This window comes from Muscardinus avellanarius (genome assembly GCF_963383645.1).
Source record: "Muscardinus avellanarius genome assembly, chromosome: 7".
NCBI lineage: Eukaryota > Metazoa > Chordata > Mammalia > Rodentia > Gliridae > Muscardinus > Muscardinus avellanarius.
The window spans coordinates 63,587,895-63,615,002 of NC_137793.1; the positions used below are offsets into that span (position 1 = coordinate 63,587,895).

Here is a 27,108-nt window from a genome sequence, read left to right on the forward strand (position 1 = left end):
GGGTATTGCACCTCCAAGCTATTCTTTATTTTGAAAGAGTCTCACTAAGTTATGGAGGGCCTCACTAAGTGGCCGAGGCTGGCCACAAACCTGTGATCTTCCTGTCTGAACCTCCCAATTACTGGGATTACAAGTGTGCGCCACCATGCCCAGCTTCTAGATTTATGAAGTTGGAGCCTAGTAAGGTGGCACACACCTATCATCCCAGTACTTGGGATGCTGAGATGGAAGGATCCTAAATTTGAGGCCAGCCTCAGAAACTTAGCAAGAACCTCAGTAATGTAGCAACCCTGTTTCAAAATAAAAAATAAAAAGGGCTGGGGATATAGCTCAGAGGTAGAATACACCTGGGTTCAACTTTCAGGACAAAATTTAAAAAGGCAATTGGGATTATGTAAAAAAAAAAAATCTGTCTAGGGCATGATCATCATATTTCCCTTAGGTGGTCTATGTGGCTGTTTCTTCTGACCAAAGGAAGGTGGTATGCGGTACCAGGAGTGGGGATCTCAGAGCCAGCCCTCCAAGGGAGTACACGCCTGTGCACCCTGTCATGGCAGTGAGCAGCTCTCCTGCGGGCTCGAAGCTCATGGTTCTGGAGGACTGAGCACTGCAATAAGCCACCACCCATGACTCTGGGATTCAGAGACCACTCCCACTGAGAACAAAGCTGTGGTGGGCTCCTGTTAAAAACTAGTCCTAGGGAACAAGAGATGCAGGGAGGGAGAGAGGCTGTGCTGCTCCAGGAGAAAGCAGTGACTTCTGCTCCTACCCCCACCTGGGAACAGATGTGAAAACACTGCACTGCCCCACTACAGAACATGCTCTTCCTCCCAACTTCCCTGGCTAGAGAAATCCTGTTTCAATCCAGGGCAGTGTGTCTGTTCCTTCTATTTTCTAGTATGCTCCCCTCAAGGGTCATCCACCACTTGGTGCTTCTTATCAAGGTGTTTTCTTTTTTTAATTTTTTTTTTTTTTGTGGTACTGGGGTTCCTGGAAACCCTTTCTACCTCCGGGCTACACTCCCAGGCCTGTTTTTATATTTTTTATTTGGAAACAGGGTCTCTTAAGCCAGGGAGGCTGGCTTCGAACTTGCACAATCCTTCTGTCTCCGCCTCCCAAGCGCGGGGATTTCAAGCGTGCGCCACCACGCCTGGCAAGGTGTTTTCTTAATAAATGCAGCTCCCTAAGAATTCTGGGGAAACTACCAATACGGAGTTAGTACCATAATCCCAGTACTTGGGAGGCTGAGACAGGAGGATTCCAGATTTGCAGCCAGCCTCAGCCACTTAGCAAGGCTCTCAACAATGAGATCCTGTTTCATAATAAAAAAGAAAAAGGGTTGTGAGTGTAGCTTGGAGGTAGAATGCCCCAGGTTCAATCCCTAGTACCACCCCCAAAAAGATAGGGTCTCAGTAAATTGTGGAGGGTTTCACTAAGTTGCTGAGGGGGTTTCACTAAGTTGCTGAGGCAAGCCTCAAACCTGTGATTCTCTTCTTGGCCTCTCAAGTACTGGGATTACAGGTGTGTGCCACTGAGCCTGGCTGGGTTTATCTTTTTTTAACACAGACATCTGAGTAGCTAGCTGCTCAAGGAAGTCATCAAAACCTCAGCCTTTTTGTGGCTTCCTTTTCTACTATGTGTGCCTTGTGGCATTTATCCTCATGGTTACAAAGCACCTATAACATCTCAAAAGCATCACACCTGTGTCCCACACAAGGGGAAAAAAAAGAGTAAGGCAAAAGGCAGGTGACCACTGAACGTACTCCCTCCCCTTTCCTTTTTACGTCAGGAAAATAGGTCTTCTTCAAGACCAAACCATTAGACTTCCGCTTCTCCCTGGATGGTCAGATCTGAGCTTTCTGCAGTGCTGGAGTCTGGGAGATGAGGTTATCAACTGTGCCCTAGGCCACCCTGGGTACAGCAGGTTCTCAGGAACAGAAACCGGGGGAGGCGCCCTGCAGGTGTAAGTCATGCTCGTGGACAGAACCTCACTGGGACATGGAGCAGAGGAGAACAATCTGAAACCGAGCCCTAAAAGTCTACTTGTAGGGAAAAAGCAGAGAAGGAGCTGAGGGTGGCCAAGGAAGGGGCGGGAGGAAGAAGAGCTGCGAAAAACTTCCAAATAAGAAAACAGACTTGGTGAGATTATTCAAAAGAATTGCTACCAGGGAAGGAAAGAGATTTTTGCAATAGGAAGGGTCTGTAGCCCTAAGATCATCTGAAAGTTAGCCAAAGCTGATTTCTTTTTTCCTCCTGGTATGGGGGATTGAACTCAGGGGAACTCTACACTGAGCTACATCTCCAGTACTATTTTATTTTTTTGTGGTACTGGGAATGGAATCCAGGGACGTAGTACCTCTGGGCTACACCTCCAGCCCTATTTTTCAGTTTTTTATTTTTGAAACAGGATCTAAGTTGCAAAGGGCCTAAGTAGCTGAGGCTGTCTGCGAACCGCGATCCTCCAGTCTCTGCCTCCCAAATGCTGGGATCACAAGCGTGAGCCACCACACCCGGCCTTTTGGTTTTGTGTGTGGTAGTAAGGATTGAACTCAGGGACATTCTGCCTCTGAGCTACACCCATTTCTGTTTTGTTTTGAAACAGGTTCTAAGTTGGGGAGGGCCTCATGAGGTTGCCAAAGCTGGCTGCGAACCTGCAATACTGTCTCAGACACCCAAGCACTAGGATTACAAGCATATGCCTGGCTTCCAGCCCTTTTTTTTTTTTTTTTTTTTTTTGGTGGTACTGGGGTTCCTGGAAGCCCTTCTACCCCTGGGCTATACTCTCAGACCTATTTTATACTTTTTTTTTTTTTGGAAACGGGATCTCTTAAGCCAGTGCAGCTGGCTTTGAACCTATGCAATCCTCCTGTCTCAGCCTCCCAAGTGCAGGGATTACAAGTTGCACCACCACGTCCAGCCCTTTTTTAAAATTTTGAGACAGGGTCTTACTAAGTTACTCAGGCTGTCCTTGAACCCATGACCCTCTTGTCTCAGCCTCCTGAGTCCCTGGGATTGCAGGTGTGTGCCGCTATACCCAGCTCAGGTTTTTTTTTTTTTTTTTTTTTTTTTTTTGGTGGTACTGGGGTTCCTGGAAGCCCTTCTACCTCTGGGCTACACTCCCAGACCTATTTTTTTTATTTGGAAACAGGGTCTCCTAAGCCAGCGCGCGCGGCTGGCTTTGAACCTGCACAATCCTCCTGTCTCTGCCTCCCAAGCGCGGGGATTACAAGCGTGCGCCACCACGCCCGGCCAGCTCAGGTTCTTTTATAGGGGATTACTCAAGACTAGAAAACACGGGTGTGGGGTGGTGGGGTGTAAGGGTGGCAGGACTGGATAACCCGCATCACAACCCAGGGGAGAGATGAACCTCCCTGCCTCTCCTTTCCAATCAGTATGGGGCAGAGGTGTGCAGGGAGAGAGCAGCTGGCACTTGCGGGTTCGTCTCAAGACCCCCTTTATCCCGTAGGTGTGGCACCGACTCCTGAAACTCCACGCTATTGTTGCTGTGCAGCCTTATACCACCTTGTGGGACCTGGTGTGAGTGCAGATTTACTACCTTCTGGCAACAAGTGCTCTCAGGAGAGCTCGTCTTTTCCCTGCCACCGGAGTTCTTCTGCTTTACTCATGGGAGACACTCCTGTCTCAGCCAGGGTCTGGGGTTACAGGCACGCGCCACCATGCCTGACTACCTAGGGTTTCTGACCCGCATGACTGAAGCCGAGGCCGAGGCCGAGGCCAGGGCTCTGCCCAGCCCAGCAGCCTCACACCCCAACTCCTCAGATGCAGGCTTCCCTCACGCTCACCAAATACCTCTGCCTAAAAAGCTTCTAGTTAAGAGATGAGTGCAGAGAAGCGGTGAGGCCTCTCCCTCCACGTGGGGCAAATTCCACAGCGGGAGTGCCTGGGAGACGCAGGGCAAGGGGCCAATATTTAGGAACAGACCAAACTCCAATGTCCCAACGTGAGCAAGATGTCCATCTACTGGTGTGTTAAGCCCCTGCCGGCAGGAGCAGCCCTAAGAGCAGGACTCGGTGTCTAAAGGTAACAGAATAAGGGCATTGCAGCAAAGCCCAGGAAGTGCTCCTCACAGAATCCTCTCGGCTGCAGCCTGGCACTGGGCGCTCTCTTGCATGGCCTCCTGATGCACACCTCCTTCCGCCCAGCCCCAGGGGACTCTGCCCTCAGTGGGGACCTCGATGGGCCCTTCTCCAGGCCCAGCCCAACCCTGTGACCCTCAGCTCCTGCAGGTGGCCGGCGGTGTGGCCAGAGTGGCAACAAAACCGCTGGCACCAAAAGCTGCTCCGCTTCCTTGTCACAAAGTAAACACAACACTTTATTCTTTTCTTTTTTCTTTTTTAAGGAAAAAAAAAGTCTTAAAAATATATGGCACTAGAGTGTAAAACTATACAACTGCATCAGGTGAAGCTTCGCAGTGGCTCCCAGCCCGGGCTTGGACCCCATCAGATGTAGAGCTGGTGCGCGGCCAGTGTGTCCATGAAAGGGCGCACCAGGTTGTCGGTGGAGAAGTAGAAGATGAGCCCGAAGGTGATGGAGATGGGCAGGGCGGGCAGCGCCTTCTTGAACACGGCGAGCAGCAGGAGGGTCAGACACAAGCCCTGTAGGACACCGAAGGGAGGGCGCGCTCACCCCACCAGCGGAGAGGGGCCAGGGCAGAGCCGGCCAGCCCCACATCCACAGCTGGAGGGTCAGTCAGTGCTGGGCATGGCCGCCTTCCCTGACTCCGTGACAGCTCTGCGAGTTCTCACCCAGGCAGGACACCTTCGAGTGAGGGGTGGACCAAAAAGCCGGCCTCTCGCCTTCTTGGGGGCGCTGTTCTACCAGCGTGAGCTGCCTCCCCACCGGGAGGATCTAAATGGCCTAGACTGACATGTGGTGAGGCTCTTAGCAGCTGGCACCAAGGAAGCCGAAGACGCTGTGGGACATGTCCCCTTGGAAAAATATAAAGGTGGCCCATCCTGCCTCTGCCCTGCATGCCCAGCGCAGGGGCTGGGAACCAGAGTGCCTCCCCTGCCCCTGGGAGAACAAGACTCAGCTCAGATAGCATGGCAGGGGCGAAGCCTGGGGTTTGCTATCCCAACCCTGAAGCACACTTCTGGGCAGAAGGCACCTCTTTAAGGCCTGGGGCGCTGACTTTAACCATGTCCCCTACCTGTGGCACCTGGGTCCTGCACTGAGGGAAGGGCAGGCAGAGAGCGTGTCTCTCAGAGGTGCCGCGGCCTAGAGGCACAGTGGGCTGTCACCTCCAGTACACACACTGGGCCATGAGGGCCCCCAGATCCTCGTGGTGCCCCAGTGGCCTGGAAGGGCAGCCACATGGCTTTGGAAGGGGATAGAAGACCCAACCTCCGCCCTTGCTAGCTTTGTGCCCCTCAAGGCCCCTAAGGAATTTCCTCTTCCATAAATCTCAGGTAGTCGAGGGAGCCTGGGGGCCTGACACAAGCCCATGAAGCTCTTGCCAGGCTTTGGCGCTGAGGCGCATGCTCAGTGAGGTCAGAGCCCCTGTTCCCCTCCCCTGCAATATCCCACAGGCTGGAAAACATAAGGTGGCCATGCCTCCAGCAAGGTGGTCTCAGGACCTTCCTAGCAGCCCCACACAGATGCCCTCACAGCTTTTATCCCCCAGAAGGAAGACAGCAGGAGGACCCTAGGGAGTGAGCCAGCACACCACTCACGATGAGAATGGCGACGAAACAGGCCAGCGTGGTGTTCCAGTCCCCGTTGCCCGCAGCTGCCGCCTTGCCCACCAGCACACTGTAGAAGATGAAGTCTCCCAGGCCCAGCTTCACGCCCCCTATGTGGGGAAGAGAGAGTGGCCCCGTGTGGCTTGGATGTCCCGAAAGGAAGTGTGTAGAGAGGAGGATGTGAAGGGGGACCCAGGCCAGGAAGGAGCCCTCCTGCCTAGCCCAGCTGCAGCCGGGCAATAGCCACGCAGACTACGGCAAGGACCTGCCTCTGAAAAGCACCATCAAGGGTAGGGGGGAACCGAGGCCTGGGCAGAGAACAGCTGGACATTCTGAGACTCAGGGAGACCAGGGCCAGGCACGTGGCTGAGCAAAGAGAAGAGCAAATAAAAATGCACTGCCTGGGGCTGCTCTGAAACCTGGCGCGAAGCCTGCATCACAGGTGTCTTACGAAACACGATGCACTACTTTCAAGAACGCAGCCGTGCTGTGAGAGGCCTTCTGGAGAGCCTCCCCGTAGAGTCAGGAAAGGTAAGTGTGACTAGCTAACTCAAGACTGAGGAGTGCGTCAGAGCCTGACAAGCCTTCAAGGCCAACAGCAGCTCACAGGGTGACCTTGGTCAGTGGACACTGTAAGAACAGCGGGCAACGGGACTGTGAGTGGAGCGGGCCTGCGCCCAGGCCGCTGCCGCCTCCGGCTCCAGCAGCATCTGGCCTTGAAGGGCCAGCCTGCGCCTTTTCCACCAGACCCCCCTCCAACTCCAATTCCTTTCTGGTTTCACCTTCTCCCCCTCAGCTGGCTCCTTGTTGGCTGCCTGACAGTGTGTTGCCTCCCAGCCTGACTCAAAGATGCCTTCCCTGTCCCAGTCCCTCTCACTACCGCCCAGCTCCTGCCTCTCCCTCCCCAACACTCTTCTCTTTCAATCAAGACTCTCACTGGCTGGTCACTTCAGACACCATGTCCTCCAGCCAATGTTCTCTGGTCAAGCCACCATGTACCCGCCAAGGACACACCTGCAGCCGTCATGCCATCTGCCTGTCCCAGCTAGTGCTGGCTGCCCTTCAGGGTCCTCTACCAACGCCCTTCCTCTTGTCCATGAGCATCCATGACCTGGCTTCTGACCCAGCACCGTCCCTGCTGCGTCTCAAACCCTGACCTCCTCCACTCAGGTGTCTACTGGCAATCCATCTGAATGCTCTGCAGACCCTCCTAGTCTGGGTGAGGGTACCACCTTGTGCCCCTCCCCCCAACCAAGTCCTCAGCACCCCTGTGTGCCCACCGCCTCTCAGCCCACTGCCTGTCTCGCAGTTCTTCTTGGTGCCTGCAGTATGGTAGTGGCCTCTGGTCTCCCATGGTCTATGCTGGGAACACAGTTCTCACTGGATCCTGTTTACCAACCCATTGGCTCCCCAGTGCTCTCAGCACCAAGCCACCGAGCGCTCCTGTGCACGGGCCCTCCCTCCCGCTACAGCCCTCCGCCTACACCACCACAAAGACAGTCACGTGACTGAGGACTGGCACTTTGGGCTCAGCCTCTAGGGAGGGGACAGATGCTGGAGACAGGTTCAGTTCCCAGGCAGATTCATTCAGTCACACACACAGAATGAAACCCCGATAAGGTCTGGACCCCGAGGCAGGGTGAACGCATGGTGTGTCAAGAGGGTGGCGTGCCCTGTCCCACCAGGAGGGGACAAAGCGAAAGCCAACCCTCCCAGGCCTTGCCCGTGTCTCTTCATTCAACTGCTTCTGATCCATAGCTGTATGGTAAAACTGTAATTGTAAGGTTTAGCACTTTCCTGAGTTATGTGAGTCATTTGAGCAAATTCCTGAATCTGGAGGGAAAGGGGTCACAAGAATGCCTGAATTTTTTTTTTTTTTTTGGTGGAACCCAGAGGCTTTCTACCTCTGGGCTATACTCCCAGACCTATTTTATATTTTATTTGGAAACAGGGTCTCATTAAGTAGCTGAGGCTGGCTTCGGACCCGTGCAATCCTCCTGTCTCAGCCTCCCAAGCGTGGGGATTACAAGCGTGCGCCACCACGCCTGGCTGAATGCCTGAATTTGTAGCCAGTTGGTCAGCGGTGCAGGTGGCCTGTGGACTCCAAGAACTTGTGGGCCAGTGTCTGAAGGGAGATGAGTCTGTGGCAGTGCCTTTAACCTGTGCTAATCCCAGTCGTCAGGCTGGGCCGGAGCTGCAGGACATCACAGCAGCTCCCTAAGCAGGTGCCTCCCGGACACAGCAGGGGTCAGGACAACATGTAGACTGCTTTTTTCAGAAGGGTTGGGGGTAATGGGGATTGAATCTCATCTCTGTACTATACATCTGTTTTATTTTGAAACGGTCTAAGTTGCTGAGGCTGGCCTTAAATCTGTGATCCTCATATCTCAGCCTCCCAAGTACAGGGATTACAGGCATGTGCCACCTCACCAAGCTCCAAAGGACTGTTTTAATCCCTTTGTATTAGAAAAGAGATGTTTCTCAGGACCTCTCTGTCCTGTCTTCAAGATTCTTCCACATCTGGCCATACCGGCCTCCTCCTGGGTGAACTACCGCCCACCTCTGCCTGGCCCACAGTGGCCTAACGTAGAGGCAGCACCTCTGAGCCCAGAGTCATGCCTGCCTGCTGCTCCATAGGACTCTGGACAAGGCCCTACAGGCCACTCTAGGGCACACTTCAGAAGGAAGTCACCAGGGGCCACAATCCTGCCCCCAATTATGGCCACCCCCTGCATAGCTCAGAACTTCAGGAAGGTGCCCACTGCTCCTGAGCTACAGACCAGAACTCCACCTGGCCTCAAAGGCCTCCCCTGACTCCCACACTCCGTGTCCTGTCTGGCTTCTGGGCTGCAGTCTCCCTTGGGCTCTGCTCATGGGAAAAGGCCCTCCTGTGCCGCCCTCTTCTAGTCATGGCTGCAACTCACCCTCTGAAGCTCAGCTCAGAGGTCACCCCCAGGGGACCCTCTGCACCCCACTTTCCGGGACCCCTCCCAGTCACAGTGTGCGTGGGGAAGCGCACTGTGAGGCTTCGCCAGCCAGATGAACGCAGGTTTTGCCTGACCGTAAGAGGCCCAGGGCCTGTGGGGAGGCTCAGGCTTCTCTACCACCCCCTAGGCCTTGGGGAGCCGCCTCCACCCAGCGCCTGCCCGCCCGAGCAGACCATCTGAACACGGGCACCTTACTTTCCTCCTCTTCCTCCAGCTCCTCCCCTGGGTAGCCAGGCAAGGTGGGCTCAAAGACTTCAGGGTACGAAGGTTCCCCAAAACTGTCATAGGAATCTTCCTCTGGGTGTCCAGGAAGAGGAGAGCACCGTTGTCATTGCGAGGAGGAGGCAAAGGAGAGAGACAAAAACCAGTCAAGAGGGTTCCCTGACCTCTGGATACAAATCTTCAGAAAGCCCACCAGCACCCGACCTCAGGGCTTCCGGCTCCCACCCACCAGCTCCCCAGCAACAAGCAGAAGAGGCCGATCCCAGGCGGGCACTGTGACCCTCCTTCCATCTCTTAGGGCTGGTTTCAGGTGGCATCCCTCTGCCATAGTGGACTTGTGCTCCCAGACAGGCCAGGCTGGAGAAGCTGCCCTGGTGGCGGTCAGCCCCGGTACTCACCCATCTCAGGGTCGTAGGGGAGCTGGAGGGCTCCCTGAGAGGAGGGGTCCAGCTTTGCCATGCCCACTGTCCACACCATGGCAGCTGAGGAAGGAGAAAAGGGTCACTCTCCAGGCAGCCCCAGGTCCGTGCTAATGGTGGCTGTCCCCGCCCTGGGGGAGGTGAGCCAATCTGTTCCCCTCCATTCCTGGGACTTGTTCATGCTCCACTGTTGGGCCACTGGGGGAAGGGTACACAGCGGGCAGGTGTGGACAGACAGGATTATAATCTCAGTGAATAGTTTGGTGAACTCACTGGGTTATCTTTTTTTTTTTTTTTGGTGGTACTGGGGTTCCTGGAAGCCCTCCTTCCTCCGGGCTACACTCCCAGACCTATTTTATATTTTTGAAACAGGGTCTCTTACGCCAGCACGGCTGGCTTCGAACCTGCGCGATCCTCCTGTCTCCGCCTCCCAAGCGCGGGGATTACAAGCGTGCGCCACCACGCCCGGCTCACTGGGTTATCTTAAAAACTGTGGTCAACAAACACCTAACGTGAAATGTATCATCTTAACCGGTGCTAGTGCTCAGTACTCACAACGCTGTGCAGCAGAGCTCCTGTGCACTTCCATTTTGCAAAACGGAAACTCTCCGCATCCTTTAAACAAGACCCCATTTCCCTCCTCCAGCCCCTGTAACCACCGTTTACTCTACTGCCTGACAGTGTTTGACTACTCCACGCACTTCTTGTAAGCAGGATCTATGCTGTTTGTTTTTTTTGTCTCTGGTTTAACTCACTGAGCAGAACGTCAAGGTTCATCCATGTTACATCATGTGTCACGCCCCCTTTTTAGTACTAGGAATTAAACCCAGGGGCAGTCTGCCTCCGAGCTACATCCCAACCCTATTTTATTTTTATTTTTGAAAACAGGTCTCATTAGGTTGATGAGAATCTCACTACTTGCTGAGGCTGTCCTTGAACCTATGATCCTCCTGTCCCAGACTCCCAAGTACTGGGATTACAGGCATGTGCCACCATGCCTAGCAAAATTTCCTTCCATCTTAAGTCTTAAGAAAAATTGGGCAAGAAATAATAAAGGGCATCCAAGTTGGAAGAGAAAAAAAACTATCCATATTTGCTGATAACATATCATACATAAAAAACCTAATACTCTATCAAAAAGCTTATGGAAGCTGGGCATGGTGCGTGCTTGTAATCCCAGTACTTGGGAGGCTGAGACAGGAGGATCGCAGGTTTGTGACCAGCCTCAGCTACTTAGTGAGGCCCTGTTTCAAAATAAAGAATAAAAAAAAAAAATAAGGCCGGGCGTGGTGGCACACATTTGTAATCACTGCGCTTGAGAGGTGGAGACAGGAGGATCACGCAGGTTGGAAGCCAGCCACGCTGGCCTAAGAGACCTTGTTTCCAAATAAAAAAGTATAAAAAATAGGTTTGGGAGTGTAGCCTGGAGGTAGAAGGGTTTCCAAGAACCCCAGTACACCACCAAAAAAAAAAAAAAAAAGGCTGGGGTTGTAGGTCAGAGGTAGAATGTCCCTGGGTTCCATTCCCCAGTATTAAAAAAAAAAAAAAAAAAAAAAAAAAAAGCTTATGGAGTTTATAAACAGATTCAGTAAAGGATACAAAACCAAAACCAACATATAATAAACACTAGTATTTTTATATACCAATGTTATAAAAACTTGTTAGAAAAGAACTTGTTAGAAAAGAAACTAAGAAACCAATCCCATCTACAATAGTTACAAAAATACAAAATATGTTTATAAATAAATTTAAACCAGAAAGTAAAAAATCTCTACAATGAAAAATTTAAAAAACCATGAAAGAAATTATAGAGGAGCACCTGGTTTGACTCCAGGCACTGAGGGAGGAAGAGGAAATAATTATAGAAGACACAAGGAATAGAAAGATAGCTCATGTTACTGGGCCAGAAGAATCAATATTGTTAAAATATGCTACTCAAAGCAATCTGTAGATTCAAAATAATTCCCATCCAAATACCAACAATTTTCTTCACAGAAGCAGAAAAAACAAAAACAAAAACAAACTGGGAATGGTAGCATATACCTTTAGTCCCAGCTACTTAAGAGGCTGATGTGGGAGGATCACCCACCCCACACACAGGTTTGAGACCGGGATTGACAAAGTGCAAGAGCCCAGCTACAGTAATTAATGAAAAAATACTGAGTAACAAGAAATCCAATTAAATGATTAAACACTTTGCTAAAGAATAAAGTGTCTTTCTACAAACACTTCACAGAATAAGATAAACAAATGGCCAACAGGTACATGAGAAAAATGTTCCATTTCACTCATCACCAGGGAAATGCAAATCTAAAGCACAATGAGATATCATATCACCACACAATGGCTGTAGTTTAAAAGAAAAACCAGAAAAGATCTTGTGTGTGTGTGTGTGTGTGTGTGTGTGTGTGTGTGTATGTATGTGTGTTACTGGGGATCGAAATCAAGGGCATTCTACCTCTGAGCTACACCTCAGCCCTATTTGCTAGGCCCTGTCTTGCTAGGTTGATGAGTTTCACTGCTTGCTGAGGCTGTCCCTGAACCTGTGATCCTCCTGTCTTAGCCTCCCAAGTACTAGGATTACAAAAATTTGCCATGCTTGGTTTTAACACATGCTCTTATACTCTACTGGTGGTAATATAAAGTAGTCTAACTACCATGGAAAACAGTTATGGAGATTCCTTAAAAAAAAGAACTACTATATAATCCAGCAATTTTATTGCTGGGGTATATAGTTAAAGGAGATAAAATTGTCCCCAAAAGATGCTAATACTCCCATGTTTATTGCAGTACTATTCACAATAGCTAAAATGCCCTCCAGCCGGGCGTGGTGGTGCACACTTGTAATCCCTGCGCTTGGGAGGCAGAGACAGGAGGATCACGCAGGTTTGAAGCCAGCCTCACTGGCTTAAAAGACCCTGTTTCCAAATTTTAAAAAAGTATAAAAATAGGTCTGGGCGTGTAGCCCGGAGGTAGAAGGGTTTCCAGGAACCCCAGTAACACACACACACACACACACACACACACACACACACACACACACACACTGCCCTCCAGTGGATGGATGGATGGATGAAGAAAACTTGGTATGTATGCACAATGGAATATTATTCAGCCACAAAAAAGAAAAGAGTCGGGTCATTTTCAGCAACATGGATGAAACTGGAAGTTATTATGGTAAGTGCAATAAGCCAGGCACAGAAAGACAGACACTACATGTCCTCACTCATTTGTAGAAACCAGTGTCTACTTGCAGAAGAATGAAATGGAATTGTGGTCACTTGAGACTGGGAAGAGCAGGTGGGGGACGGGAAGAAGTTGAATAAGTGGCACCAAAACACAGTTAGAATGCAGACATCTCTTAGTTCTTCTTTAGCACAGCAGGGCAACTACAGGTTTTAACAATCCATGGTATATTTCAAAATGACCAGAGTAGAGTATGAAGTTCTCAACACATAAAAATAATTGTTGGAAGAGATGGAAATACTTATTTATCCTGATTTGAACATTAACACATTATATACCAGTATTGAATTACCATAAGGAACCTCCTAAAGATGTATGAGTAGGTCTGAATTTAAGACAAGGGAAAAATAAAAAGAATGTACTTCCTTTTATTTTTTATTTTTTTGGTACTGTGGACTGAACCCAGGGGCATTCTACCTCCAAGCTTTACCCCCAGCCCTCTTTTATTCTTTATTTTGAAACAGGGTCTCATTAAGTTGCTGAGAGCCTCACTAAGTAGCTAAGGCTGGCTGCGAACCTGCGATCCTCCTGTCTCAGCCTCCCAAGTACTGGGATTACAGGCGTGCGCCGCCATGCCCGGCTATGTCCTATCCTTTTAAGACTAAATGTTTCACTGTATAGATAAACTACGCTTTATTTGCCCACCCACCCACTGATGGACACATGGGCTGTTTCTACCTCTTGACTATTGTGAAGAATGCTTTTTGTGAATATGAGTACACAAGTATCTGAGATCCTATATTACCCAGTTCAACATCTACATAGCCTGATTTGCCTCTTACACATTCTAATTGTGCTTATTTTTTGGTTGTTTGTTTTTGTGCACTAAGGATTGGACCCAGGGGCATTCAACCTCCATGCTACACTCCCAACCCTTTTTGTTTTTTGTTTGGAAACAGGGCCTCACTAGGTTGCTGAGTCTTGCTACATTGCTGAGGCTGTCCTCTAACCTGCTGTCTCAGCCTCCCACGTACTGGATTACAGGCATTCTCTTTGAGAACAGGAGGCCTGACGGTTAGAAGCTCCTCTCCTTGATTGGATGAAATCGACCAGATCCAAACTGTCTGCCAAAATTACCTCTAACAGACCCCCAAACCCATTTAATCTCGTCTGCATGCTAAATGACACCCCCACCAGCACCAAGACAGTTGACAACTGCCATGATGACTGCCGTAAAGGTGTCAGGAGCACAAAGAGGTGGTGCCTGAATTCCTGAAAATCTCTGCCATCCCCATGAAAGACATGAGCATTACTCTTTATTGGCCCCTCTCCCTCGGTTCTTCGGCCTCCATCTCTGACTCTCCACCCTAGCGGGTTGAGAAGCTGGACTATGAGAAACTCCCACCTCTCCCAATTGACCACTGAACACAGCTGGGCTGTTGGTACTCAGTCTCGGCTTTGCTTCTGGGCTTCTTGACACTAAAGTGAGGTATCTCTGTCTCAAGGAAGGGCATTTTGTGCTCTCAATTCTTTGGGGGGCATACACCCCTCGTAGGACTGCTGGATCTCGTGGGTCTAAACTGCATTCCTTCTGGCCTGGCCACCCTCTCCTGAACTCTGAACAGCCGTCTCCAGCTCCCTCAGCCCCAGTGAGCTCCAAAGCAACTCTCAATGCTCCCCAGCTGCCACCAGTCTGCTCCCTCCCAGCAATGGCTCTTTGTTGCTAACACCCAAAGCACCTCTGGCCCATGACCCACACCCTACCCATCAACAGTCCTTACCAGTTCTGCCCCCAAAACATCTCCAGAAGCCAACCATAGCTCACTGCCCCCACCATGGCCCTCACATCCCAACCATGCTTGCTTTCCTGAATTGTTATTCAGCCTTCAAAGCTGACTCCCGCTTCTGCTGTCCCTCATTCACTGTTGTCCATCAGCTACCTGTGGGATCCTGTTAAAATCTCAAGTCAAGTCAGCCCCAAGTCTTGCAGTGGCTTCCCATACCACTCACAAGCGAGAGTCAAAATTCTCCCCATGTCTGTGGGGGCAAAGGTGATGTGGACACTCCCCTCCTCTCCTCCTGGCTCCCTCTGCTCCAGGCACACTGGCCTCTAGCCGCTCCTATGCCCATCCAGGGCCCTTGCACACACTCCTGCCTCTCCAGCCTGGGACGCTCTCCCTTACCTAAGCCAGGTGTCTGGTCAAATGTCACCTTTTGACAGAGGCCTCCCCAGACACCTTATGCAAAAGAATGTCCTCCTACAACCCCAAAGTCACTTAATCCCTTACCTTGCTTTATTTTTCTACAGAGCACTGCCTCCTGACTTATATATTTGTTTTATTACTGTCTACCTCCTGTCCTGGAACATAAGTTCCATCAGAGCAGACTTCCATGGACTCCCCAGGGCCTGGCTCAGTCCCACACAGCTCTGCCCATCCTCAAATGTGCCTGGACCACTGGTGAGCCTCTACTACAAACTTGATTCCTCATTTGAGTAAAGATTGAGCACTGTAGTCATTCTATGCCCTTCCCCAGGGCACCCTGCAGACCCCAAGGCCCCAGAAATTCAGGCTCCACACCAGTTTTTTGTTTTGTACTAACGATTGATCCCAGGAGGCATTCTACCTCTGAGTAGAATATAAAAGCCCCTCTTTTCTATTTTGAAATGGGGTCCTGCTAAGTTGCTGAGGTTGGCCTCAAACCTATGATCCTCCTTTCTTTTTTTCTGCAGTATTGGGGATTGAACTCAGAACATTCTACCTCAGAACTATACCCCCAGCCCTATTTTTTATTCTCTATTTTGAAATAGGGTCTCACTGAGTTGCAGAAGGCCTAAGTAGCTGGGGCTAGCCATGAGCCTGGGATCCTCTTTCTCAGCCTCCCAAGAACTGGGATTACAAGTGTGCACCACCATGCTGAGCTTGTGATCCTCCTTTCTTAGCCTCCCAAGTACTATAGCTATTGATGTGTGCCACCATGCCCTGCTCAGGCTCCATTCTTAAACAAGCACCGCCATGGACAGATGGGAAGCCAGCAGACCCCAGGCTGTGAGCTTCACATGGACCAGGACATGCAGTCCTGTTTATGTGGGTCCTGGAATTATACCACAGTACCTGCCACACAGCAGGGATGTCATGCAAAGCAGGGCATTTACTGAATGCATCTATAAACCCAAGTCACCACAGCCTGAGGCCAAGGGTGATCCTTGTGCCTTCCTTCACAGACAACTGACTTCTATGAACCATGCCACTATCAAGGAAGCCCAAAGAAAGAGGAGCTCCCTGCTCCCTTGATGGGACCCTCCTCAGGAACCTGGAGGGCTGAGGAGGCCACAGAGCTCCAAAGGCCGCGAGAATGTGGCCTGTGCCCACCAGGGGCCACTGGCTGGTGGATGGTATAGTCACAGGGCTGCCCTGCTCAGATCCCCCCATCCCTCCATGGTCTCTGCTGGCAGAGCCTGCTGGCATAGCAAGGCTGGCTCCCTTCCTGCAGGTCCCTGTCAAGTCAGAGCCAAGGCCAAGCCCCCTGTCCCCACTCCAGGCCTCTGCTCATCCAGGTCAGGCGGGGCAAGGGGGCCCACTCACACGAGTATATCAGGGCAGGAAATATGGGCTCATTCCTCTCCTGGGCAGTTTCCACCAGCATCCTCAGCGGCCCTTTGGGACACAGCACGGCCACAAGATCTGGGAAAACAAAGACATTCTTATCACGTTAAAAAGACGTTTATTCATGAGAAGCCCTGAGAGGGATTCACCTTCTACCACTAGGAGCCCCAGGATGGGGCTCTGAGAATGTGTTGTTGGGCTAGAATCCCCACCCCAACTTCCAGCCATGACTTAGTCTACACTGGCTAGAGTGAGGCCTAAAATGCCAAGAGCAAAGAAGGGAGTGTGTGTGTGTATGTGTGTGTGTGCATGTGTGTGTGTTGCTAGGGATTGAAACCCAAGGGCATTCTACCTCTGAGCCACACCCCAGCCTGATCTGAAATTTTATTTGAAACAGGATATCACTCAGTTGCTGAGGCTAGCTTTGAAACTGATTTTCCTGTCTAACCCACGTGTAAGTACAGGGATGACAGGTGTGAGCCACCAAGCCCAGCTACGTTTTGGCTTATTTATAGGCAAGGTGCAATTGTACTTGAGGTGTCCTGAGGAACAAAGCAGATATAGTATGTCAAGTGCTGCACAGTGCCGTGCTCAAGCCCATCAGCAATAACAAAGAATAAAGTGTGCCATAACTACCGGGTCTACTTCTAGGATACCAGGAACCCACAGGATGCCGTTTTACAAGAGTCTCCCGCAGGCCTCCCCATGACAGGTGTTTCAGCATCTGCTATCCTTGCACAGCAGTGAGGCCAACTCAAGCTGGAAGCCACGCCCTGCACACCGCCGGGCTGGCTGCCACCTACCATACACAGAGATGGCGCCCAGGATGACCCAGGCGGACCACTCTGGGAGGTACTTGATGAACACCAAAGCCATGAGGGCGCTGATCATGATGAGGTAGGCCTGCTGCAGCACCAGGGGCCCCTTCCAGTGGATGCACACCATGCCCACGGCCCCGAAGTTCCACACAATCAGCAGGAGGGTGGGATAGTCCATCGCCACGTTGTAGGTCTTGAGCACTTCCCTGCAAGACCAAAGTTGAGCCCTGGGTGGGAAGCTCCGTGGAGATGTTACGCCTCAACATAGTTTAACACCCTTAGCTCCTCGACCATGAAGTCCTACCCCGGGCCTTATTTCCCATGTTCTCATACTACTCCATCTACCCTGGCCCCACAACAACCGCTGACATAGTTCCAGGATCAGGGAGGGGAGCAAACCCATGCCGCGAGCTTGGGATGCTCATGTGAACGTGCGCTGACAGAGTCTGGAAGCAACTCTGCACGTGGAAGGGGACCTGGAAGGAATGCTCTCTCCTGTCCCTCCGGGCTATTTGGGCCCTGGAATAGGCTAGATATCCTAAGTCAAAGGGCAATAGGGCAGATAGTTTTCTCCACATTCTAGAAGTACTTAACTCAGACTTAGTCAAAGAGGGGGTCCACCCCCATTGGCGTTCACAGAGAGCCCCCTCCATGATGGCTTTGTTCATTTTAAATCAGGTAGCAGAGACACATGCGGCCGGCCACGGAGCCCTACTTCCCAGTACCCCCAGTATCGAGGCCTGTGTGAGAGGGCCCGGCCAATCCCGTGGAGGGCAGCAGCCCAACAGGCACCATTCCTAGGTCCCTCACATCTACCTGTGCCACGTGGGGGACGAGGGGTCCCCGGCCCTGCTGCTCACCGGCTGCCACTTACCCGAGGTAGATATAGGTGAACAGGAACAGCAGTGTCAGGGAGGACAGGATCAACCAGCCGTGGATGAACTAGACAGAGGCAGGAGGCCCATGATGAGGAGGCCAAACTCCCCAAACCGCGGTCCGTAGGCTGCCTCATGACAGGCAGACTCCCACTGACACGGAGACCTGGGTGCCCTGTCTCCAGGTTGCCTGCAGGCATCTGAAGGGGGCACGGTACCTGCAGCTCTGCTGACCCAGCTGTGTGCAGGCCCCACCTCTGCACTCCCCACTTGATTTGGCACTAAGGATTGGACCCAAGGGGGCTTTACCTCCAAGTTATACCCCTTCTTGCTAAGTTGAAGAGGCTGGTCTCAAACTTGCAATCCTCCTGTCTCACGCTCCCAAGTACTAGGATTATAGGTGTGTGCCACCATACTAGGCTCATACCCATTCACTTAGAAAGGAGATCTTGGGTGTCTGCTACTTGCCAGGCACTGTTCTTGGCTCTGGAGAGAGAACTAGAAAGTCTCTGCCCTCAGGTGCATCCCAGGGGAACAGAATCAGATGTCACACTATGTCAGCAGGAAGTGGTGAGGGCTTTGGAGAAAAAAACGACTGGCAGGACCAAGTGGCTAGAGACCTCCTGTGGTGCGACTCTAGACTGAGTGGTCAGGCAGGCACCTTGAGGGGCTATTTTTGAAAAAAGACAACGTAGGACTCTCATCCAAGGTTCTCAGCAGGACCTGCTCTCCTCTCCTGGGCAGCCTGATTCTAAACCAGATCCATGGGTGGTAGGGTGGTATCATTCTCTGGCACCTGGTCTCTGAGGAGCAGCCCATCTGTCACCAGCTCAGTCCGTGGGACCCCAGCAGAGACCTGGTCTATCTGGGGTGAAAGTGGCTACCAGGGCCCTGGGGCATGCATAGCCAAGAGAGGAAGGACTACCTGTGGAATGTGCTCACTCGCTTCATCCCAATTGCCACCTGTTTACAGCATCGCCCATGTATCAGCCAATCTCCAAGTAAACCTTGCTGAAAGGCGGACAGGCCACAGCAAGGCCAGCATCCCTTGCTCCCTATGCTAATTCTAGCTTGTTTACACATGTGCTCTATGCTCTGCTCCAAAAGAACAGCCCTCTACACACTTCCCACCCACTCCAGTTCCTTCCCCTTTCAATATTAAAACAAGGCTTTAATATTACTAGTTACATACGCAACTGACATTTATCAATAAGCTGCAGCAGGAGACATTTCCTGCTGCTCTTGCCCAGTCATCCCCTGATGGACTGGGCCCTTCCTTGCCCCACCCCCTCAGCCCTCCATCCTTCCTGGTCCTCATCTCCCCCAGCTCCATGAATGCAGCTGCCTGAATCAAAGAACCATGCCACGCTTATGTACAAACAGTTTCAAATCAGGTAATGCCTAGCTTAACTTCCTCTCAGTCCTTAGGGTTGCAAGCTAGTTTCAACCTGAAACCAGTGTCTAAAAGTTTATGGCATCTTTGGAGACAGACAATGCCACAAACAGCTGGATATAATTCAGCTCTTCCGCCTCTCCCTGGAGCGGCTCTTTGGCTGCAGGTTGGTCCAACCCAAACACCTCCTAGAGCTGGGAGACCTCAGTGTGGCATCGGAAAATCCCCGTCCAAAGAGGAAATGGAAAAATAAAAATAGGCCTCGAGGGGAAATGTGATGAAGGATGCCCAAAATAGAATTTAGAAGGAGAAACAAAATAAAATGAACTTCTGAATGGGAGAGGTGCTGCTCAGAACACTGTGATATGGAATTAGGTGAGTGAGATCACACGTAAGTTTAAGAGTAGTATGAGGTAACTGACAGGGGGGAACAGGCGGGAAGGGAAAGTGTCCAAATCAATCTATTTCATGGAAAAAAAGAAACTCTGAAAGATTTCTTGTATTTTTTTGTAAAGTAATTGAATCCAGGGATTCTACCTCCAATCTACACCCCCAAGTCCTACTGTATTTTTTATTTTGAAACAGGGTCTCACTAAATTGCAGAGGGCCTCACTAAGCTGTTGAGGTTGGCTGTGAACCCAAGATTCTCCTGTCTCAGCCTTCTAAGTACTAAGATTACAGGCATATGTCATGATGTCTGGCTTTTACTTTTTATTTTGAAACTGTCTTGCTAAGTTGCTGAGGGCCTTGCTAACTTGCTAAGGCTGGCCTCAAATCTGTGATTCTCCAGTTGCAGCTTCCCAAGTACCAGGATTGAAGGTATACAGGCATATGCCACTGTGCCTGGCTTGAAAGTTCCTTTAAAAAGGTTGCTGTGGGGGATGGGATGTATAGCTCAGAGGTAGAGGACGCCCTAGCATGTGCGAGGCCCCAGGTCTCATCCCCAGTTTCTCCCAAAATAAAGACTGCTGGGTGGGGAGCAGACGAGGCGGGAGGGGCAGAGCATCACGGGGCCTCACCTTGTAGCAGCGGTACTTGTAGAGTGCCACCAGGAAGATGGTCATGACCACGATGACGCTGATCATGATGAGGGTGTTCAGCACGGAGTTGAGCAGGCGCTGGCCCACTGAGGGTGTGTCCTCGGTGAATGGTGTGTAGATGCTGCGAAGGCAACGGGCTGGCGGTCTCGGTTCCTGCCTGCTTTGTAACACCCCTAGCCCTGAGCAACTGTTGGAGTTCCTGGGGATGCCCACACTGCTCCAGCACAGCCGTGTGTTGGTCAGGCCCTGATAGTACCGTCAACATCTATGAGGGAATCCTCGGCTCCTACCTCTTTCCTGGGATCCTGACTGTGCACCTATGGCTGGCAGCTTGGTGTGAAGACCTGGGGAGCCCAGGGTCAGGGACCAGAGGATCTCATCCACGCCTCCCCAAACACATGGACTAAACCACTCTGGAAGGCACTTCTCTCTGGTCCCTACAGATCAACGGGCACCCTGTACTCCACATCCCCCTCAGCCTAGCACTCCTCCACCACTACTCCCTTGCCCCAGTGGAGCCCAGGTGCTGCATGAGAGGCTCGTGAGCTCTGGAAGCAACTTGCTGGTACCTGCTCTTCCCAGCCTGGGCTGCCAGGCGCACCTGCTGGCCCAGCCTTCCACCTGTGCTGCCCATGGATAGGTGTTTCTCTACTGTATTTCATAAATCCAAAATGTAAATAAGAAAATACAAAGAAGTTTCTAATTAGAAACAACATCCCCAGATGTTTGGGGAGGTGGAAGGAAGAGGAGGGCAGCTCGGGTCCTACTGTGCTTCCACATGTTGGTAATGTTGACAAAACCAACTAAGGGCTCTATAAATCCTCCTTGCAAGGTTGGAAGTGTGTTAAGAAATCATCTGCCCACTCCCCCACTTACATCCAAGAGAACAGAGACCAGGGAGGAACTGACTTGTTTTGGCCACGTAGTGATCGGTGGCACAGCTGTGCCCGCAGACCTGGCATGTGAACATGGAGCTCTGTGCTGTGTGGTTGGAGCTTACGTGCATTAGCTCACTTAATTCTAGGGGAAATCTCTCTCTCTCTCTTTTTTTTGGGGGGGTACTAGGGATCGAACCTAGGGCATTCTACTAATGAGCTACACCCCCAGCATTTACTTTTTATTCTGAAATACGGAGGATCTCATTAAGTTTCTGAGGATCTTGTTAAGTTGCTGAGACTGGCCTTGAACCTGTAATCTTCCTGTCTTAGCCTCCCAAATACTGAGCTGACAGTACAGGTGCACATCATTGTGCCTGGCTCAGCCCCATTTCTTTTTATTTATTTATTTTTTTGGTGGTACTGGGGTTCCTGGAAGCTCTTCTACCTCCGGGCTACACTCCCAGACCTATTTTTACATTTTTATTTGGAAACAGAGTCCCCTAAGCCAGCGCACACGGCTGGCTTCGAACCTGCACGATCCTCCTGTCTCTGCCTCCCAAGCGCGGGGATTACAAGCGTGCGCCACCACGCCCGGCTCTGGCTCAGCCCCATTTCTAAAACCCTTGTACAGACAAGGAAACCGAGGCACAGAAATCTGGAGCATGTTCAGAAAAATTAAATAGACAGGAGGCAGGGAGCTGGGGTGTGAGCCCAGGCGATGCTTCGTCTTCTCTCTTCCATACCACTCAGGGGAAATGGAGCTGTGGGTGCCGTGGTCAAAGGAGACTACAAACCCCCAAGCATGCCTCTACTGCCCCTCCGTACCCTGAGCTACCCGGCCCTACTCACAGCTGTCCATTCTTCTCCGTGTAGAAGCGCACAGACTTGATGGTGGCTACCACCACAACCATGCAGAGCGTGACAGGCACAAACAGCATGATCACGTGCTTCGCCCCGTACTTGAGGGTCAGCTCCTCTTCCAGGCCTGGCGGCCGTCCGGGAACCCCGCTGCAGACGTAGCGGTCAGGGTCCTCCTCATGGTCCTCCTCATCATCTTGACTCCTCTGTGAGAAAGCGCAAGATGAGGGCTATGGAGTGCTCCCCACCATGAGCTACAGGTATAGCTCCAAAGTCAGAAAGAAGCTGAATGCTGCTCTAATCTAAGCAGTCACGGGCCATAATTTAGATGCAAGAGCATTTGCATTTTAGGACATGTGAGAAGTTTAGAAGGACGACAGCAGAGATGTGTAGGTAGACAAACACCACACATGAGCAGACGACGACCCTGCCACAGAAGAGCAGGTCTCAGGCCCACGGGGCTGCGGTGAGGGCGAGGAGCACACCAAACCTCCCCCTCGCTGCAGGACTCAGGAGGCCTCTCAGCTCTGTGCATGTAGCCACACTCACCCAGGAGGAGACAGGCCAGGTGGCAGGAAAAAAAACAGATACCAGCACTGTCAGCTGACAAGTCACTAACCATGACAGTCAACCTGTGGGCAACTCTCCAACTGTGAGTAACTGGGCATCAGAGGTGAAGAAATTACTTGGAACTTTTTGTCCCACAAAATCAAGAAGTGAATCTGCAGCTTTAAAGGAAAGAGGCTAACAGTGTCAAGTATCTGGAAGACCTGGGCAGGGCAGGGGGCGTACAAGTACAAGTGAGTAAGTAGCAGAGGAAGGACACCTGCCAGGCAGACGCTAATATGAACCCATCCTCAGGAATTACTGTCTTAAAATTGTGGCAATTTGGGGTATTAGCTGCCTTTAATTAGGTTAACAGCCATAGAAAGAGGCCAAGGAAACAAAAATCAGAAAAGATGTTTGCTTCCACACTGGTTCTTTGCAGAGAGAGTTCTGAACTAGATGTTTAGCAGAGGACGGGGAAATTGTCAATGGACAGGAATAGAAACAACTAAAATGCACAAACTTCAGGAAATAAAAAGGCTGAGCCGTGACCTTGACTGGTGAGGTTTCACTCAGCACAGAGGACAAGGGCGCTGTGCTGAGGAAAACATGGAGAGATGAGCTCAGATTTCAGCAAAGGGGGATTAAAGCTAGCTGAAAGAAAAAAAAAAACCAACACAGGAAGATCCTTAAACCTACAATGAACAAAACAGAGAAAGGGGTTTAGGCAAACTCAGGTGCTGTTTCACCTGATGGGAGAAAGATGGTATGGCTAAGCGACCCTCCCAATCTATCTGGCTCTTGCCCTGGGGGCTGCAGAGAGGACAGTGTGGCCCAGGCCCCCAGCTATGAAGTCAATGGTGACCTAATTCCATTCATCTCCCAGCTACCATGTCTGTTTACCTACCCAAATGTTTCCCTTCCAGCATCTTCTCTTCCCACCATCCTAAAGCTTCTGTGGCACCTGTCCTAGCATTCAGCCGTCCAATCACTCTCACGTTACCATGGAGACAGTGACCTGCACTAGAAAGGTAAATCTGAGTGGAGGGTGGACAGCATCGTCTAGTCCACTGCCCAGCTGGTTTTAAATTGTGAAAGTGGAGAGTCTACTTTGAAAGCTCATGTTGATATAAGGTCCACAGTGGCGGGCAGTCCACCAACTTGGCCAATTTTTCTTTACTTCCTCCTTAATCCTATACTGGGGAATGTCTGGTTTTCTTTCATATGTTAGCTAGCTTTCTGTCACGAAAACAAATACCTGGGATAAGTCAACTTATAAATAGAAGAGGTCCATTTTGGCTCAGTTTTGGAGGTTCCAGCTCAGGACAGAGGTATCCCACTGCCCTTGGGCTCATGAGGCAGCTCTTCATGACAGAGACTAATAGCAGAGCAACACAGCTCACCCTGTGGCCATGATGTGGACAAGGAAAGGGTCTGGGGCCCCATAACCCTTCAGGGCACACCTGAGACCTGAAGGCCTCCCACCAGGCCTCAGCTCTTGAAGATTTGACCACCTCCCACTGGCACCAGGCTGAGGACCCAGTCTGTAACACATGGGGCTTGGGGGGGTCCCTCCAGATCCAAACTACAGTGGCCCGTGACACCTAGGAAAGAACCTGCAGCCCCGTCTCCAGGCCTCTAACCGCAGGAGGGACCTACCCACTGGGCAGTGTTCTCGCCGTCCTCCGGGCCCTGCCTGCCCTCCTGGCAGGAGCGCGGTGTGGGGCTCTCAGCTGACATTAGGGATGTCCGCTCGTCGCAAACTTCTTCCTCACTGTCAGAGGCCATGAACATGAGCATGGCCCTGCCTCAGTAAGGACCTGGAAAAGAAGCACAGGACCCTGCTTCACTTCCCTGTGAGACAGAGAGGCGGCAGCGGGGGTGGGGGGCAGCCTCAAGACCAGCACCCAGGTTCTGCCCACAAGCTCCTGAGACGTGTCAAATGACTGCTGCGAAGCAGGACCCCCACTCCGAGCTGCCACTGTGGCCTTGTGTGGGACTGGCCTGGGAAGACTTGTGCCCCAGGGAGCAAAATACCTGACCAGAAAAGTCAGAGCCACTCTAAATCAGCATGTTCATTCATCCAATCAACAAGCATGTAGAACAATTTTTATGCACCAAAGATTGTGTTGTGCTGTATGGTGCTGTGCTCTGGGAATACAGAGTAAGTACGTACTTACTCTGGGTAAGAAATACTCCTGTCCTATAAAAACAAAAATCAACAGTGTGACAAATGACATAATCCAGGTGTGCACCAAGAGGTAGAGCAACACTGCAGGGCCTAACTCTTAGAGACCACAGTGTTTTCTAGAGAAGATGACATGTGCGGGGGCACATTTCTCCAGGTGGGGCAAAGGCCATGAAGGACAGAACATGAGCCGTCTTATGTCCAATGTCACCTCAAGGACGACGGAGACAGATCAGCTCTGTCACTCTGGCAAGTGGCTTCAAAGAGAAGGGGACAGAGTCCAGAGGGGTGAGGTGACCTGAGGAGGGGAACATGGGGAATAAAATAAAGGGGCCCTAGGATGATAGCCATATTGGACTGGAAAGTCAGGCGGAGCAAGGTTGGGAGGGGAGAATGATTTGGACCCAAGAACCCACCAAGTGTCTGTGGGCTAAAAAGGGGAGGTCATCTGGGGGTCTGGGTGGAGGAAGAAAAGCAGCAGAAGTGGAGAATTGGCGGCCTAAGCCACAGAAGCAGGAGTCCACCCAGCACTAGCTGGTAGGCAGGAAGTGCCACCGGGCAGGATCCAGGGAGGACCAATGCCGAGGGGCCGCAGAGGAGGACTGCGACACAGCAGCACCCCGTGGAACCAGTGCAGCTCTCACTGCACATATGCAGAAAGCTTCGAGGCTGGGAAGGGCTCGGGACCGCCTGGAGTATGTGATGGTCTCCATGACATCGTGGGCATGGACAGGTGCCCTAGAGACCCTGGGGCTAAGTTTCCTAGTGTCAGGGACAGGTGTCTAGGCCAGCTCTCTACTGAAAGCTTGTTCCAGACAATTTACCCTGGAATTCACAGGATTTTTAAATGCAGCCGGCAGTGTCCTTCGACTTAGAGAGCCATTTGTTTCCCTTCTAGGGCCTGTGACTGTTATTCTTTTTGGCCAGCCTTGCTGACTGTGGCCCAGAGTATTCCACAGGAACTTTAACTCCTTCCCACAGCTACAGGCATGAGGCAGGGCCTGCCTCTATTTACCTTCCTGACTCAGGCCTGTTGCCAAAGGTGTCCCAGTGACGACCTCCCAGGGGTTTCAAGGCAAAAGGCACTCCAGCCTCAAAGCCTCCTGTTCAGGGCCCAGCCGACTACAGCAAGCAAAGGAGAGGGCTGCCAGGAGGGAGGTGATAAAGACTGAGGCCAGGAGTTAAGAGGAGAAAATATGTCAGCCAACAGCACTGCAGGGCTCAGGTCTCAAGGAGTATCTGGGATAGGAAGTGGGCTTCACAGGTTAGGAGTATTTTGGCAGGTGGAGATAGGTCATTTTGGAAAGAGGTAACCACTTCCACAAATGTATGAGATGGGATGTAACACGGTCTTATGCTGATAATACTGAGCAATCTGAGGTGGTTGAAGTGGGGACCTGGAGGGAGACCAAGGAGGTAGGTTGGGGTCTTACAGGAGGACGGGAACAGAAGCACACTTTATCAAAACCACATACTAGTGGGTGTGCCCCACCTGCCTTTCACTGGGCATCCCCCAAGACTAGGCTTAGGCCTGGGCTGCAGGAGGGAGCCCAGGCTTTGCGCCAGAGGCCTAGCAAGGAAGTAGCAGTCCACACAACAGAGCTCAGTCTGAGGGGGCACAGCTTCACAGCCCCAATTCATCAACCTGGGGAAGGTCATAGCTTTGTTCCATGGAAATGAAACTATCAGGTGGGATCTAAGAGAAGAAACTTTTAAGTCCCCCCTCCTTTGGGAGGCTCAGCCTCACTACATGCACCCTAAATAAACACCTGTTTGGACCCAGAAATCCCACCCTCAGAGAGAAGCATCCAGGGCTGGGAGTATAGCTCAGTGGTGGAACACCTGCCTAGCATGTATAATGCCCTGGGTTCCATCCCTAGCACTGCAAGAAGAATTAAAAAAGACAGGCACTCCAACAAGGAGCTAGCTGCATTTTCTCAATCTAAATTATAACATTCCATATGTATTAGTGATTCCATATGTATTAGTGACTAATAATATGATGGCGCACGCTTGTAATCCCAGCATTCAGGAGGCTAAAAGAAGAGGATTCGTGTTTGCAACCAGTCTCAGCTACTTAGGCCCTTTGCAACTTAGTGAGACCCTGTTTCAAAATAAAGAATAAAAAATAGGGCTGAGGGTGCAGCTCACAGGTAGAATGCACCTGGGTTCCATCCCCATTACCGCAAATAAATAAATAAATAAATAAATAAATAAATAAATAAATAAATACTAGCATTCCTACGTGCCTTAGATGTGATATGAAACTCCTAGCAGCTCTTTTCATACTTTATCATATCACTTCCATTTTGTTTGGTGTGTGATTAATAAATTATCATCTCTCTCCTCTGTTCTTCCCATGCCTCTGGGGCACCCATGATCCATTTCTGC

At 51.1% G+C, this 27,108-nt stretch overlaps 1 protein-coding gene across 2 annotated transcripts; it reads right to left on the bottom strand.

Annotated features, from left to right (window-relative positions):
* Window positions 1-4,460: 4,460 nt before the first annotated feature.
* PSEN2 (presenilin 2) lies at window positions 4,461-24,329 on the bottom strand (the record flags this gene model as incomplete). Of its 2 annotated transcripts, none has more annotated exons than XM_080698220.1 (10): window positions 4,461-4,616; window positions 5,694-5,812; window positions 8,885-8,986; window positions 9,310-9,393; window positions 16,101-16,199; window positions 16,925-17,145; window positions 17,814-17,881; window positions 20,227-20,368; window positions 21,975-22,189; window positions 24,189-24,329. In XM_080698220.1, the coding sequence occupies 10 exons, from the start codon at window positions 24,327-24,329 to the stop codon at window positions 4,461-4,463; spliced, it is 1,347 nt and encodes a 448-aa protein (XP_080554346.1). The 2 variants fall into 2 exon arrangements, with proteins under 2 accessions (XP_080554346.1, XP_080554345.1); XM_080698219.1 differs by having other exon boundaries at window positions 20,227-20,446.
* Between the last annotated feature and the right edge of the window lie 2,779 nt (window positions 24,330-27,108).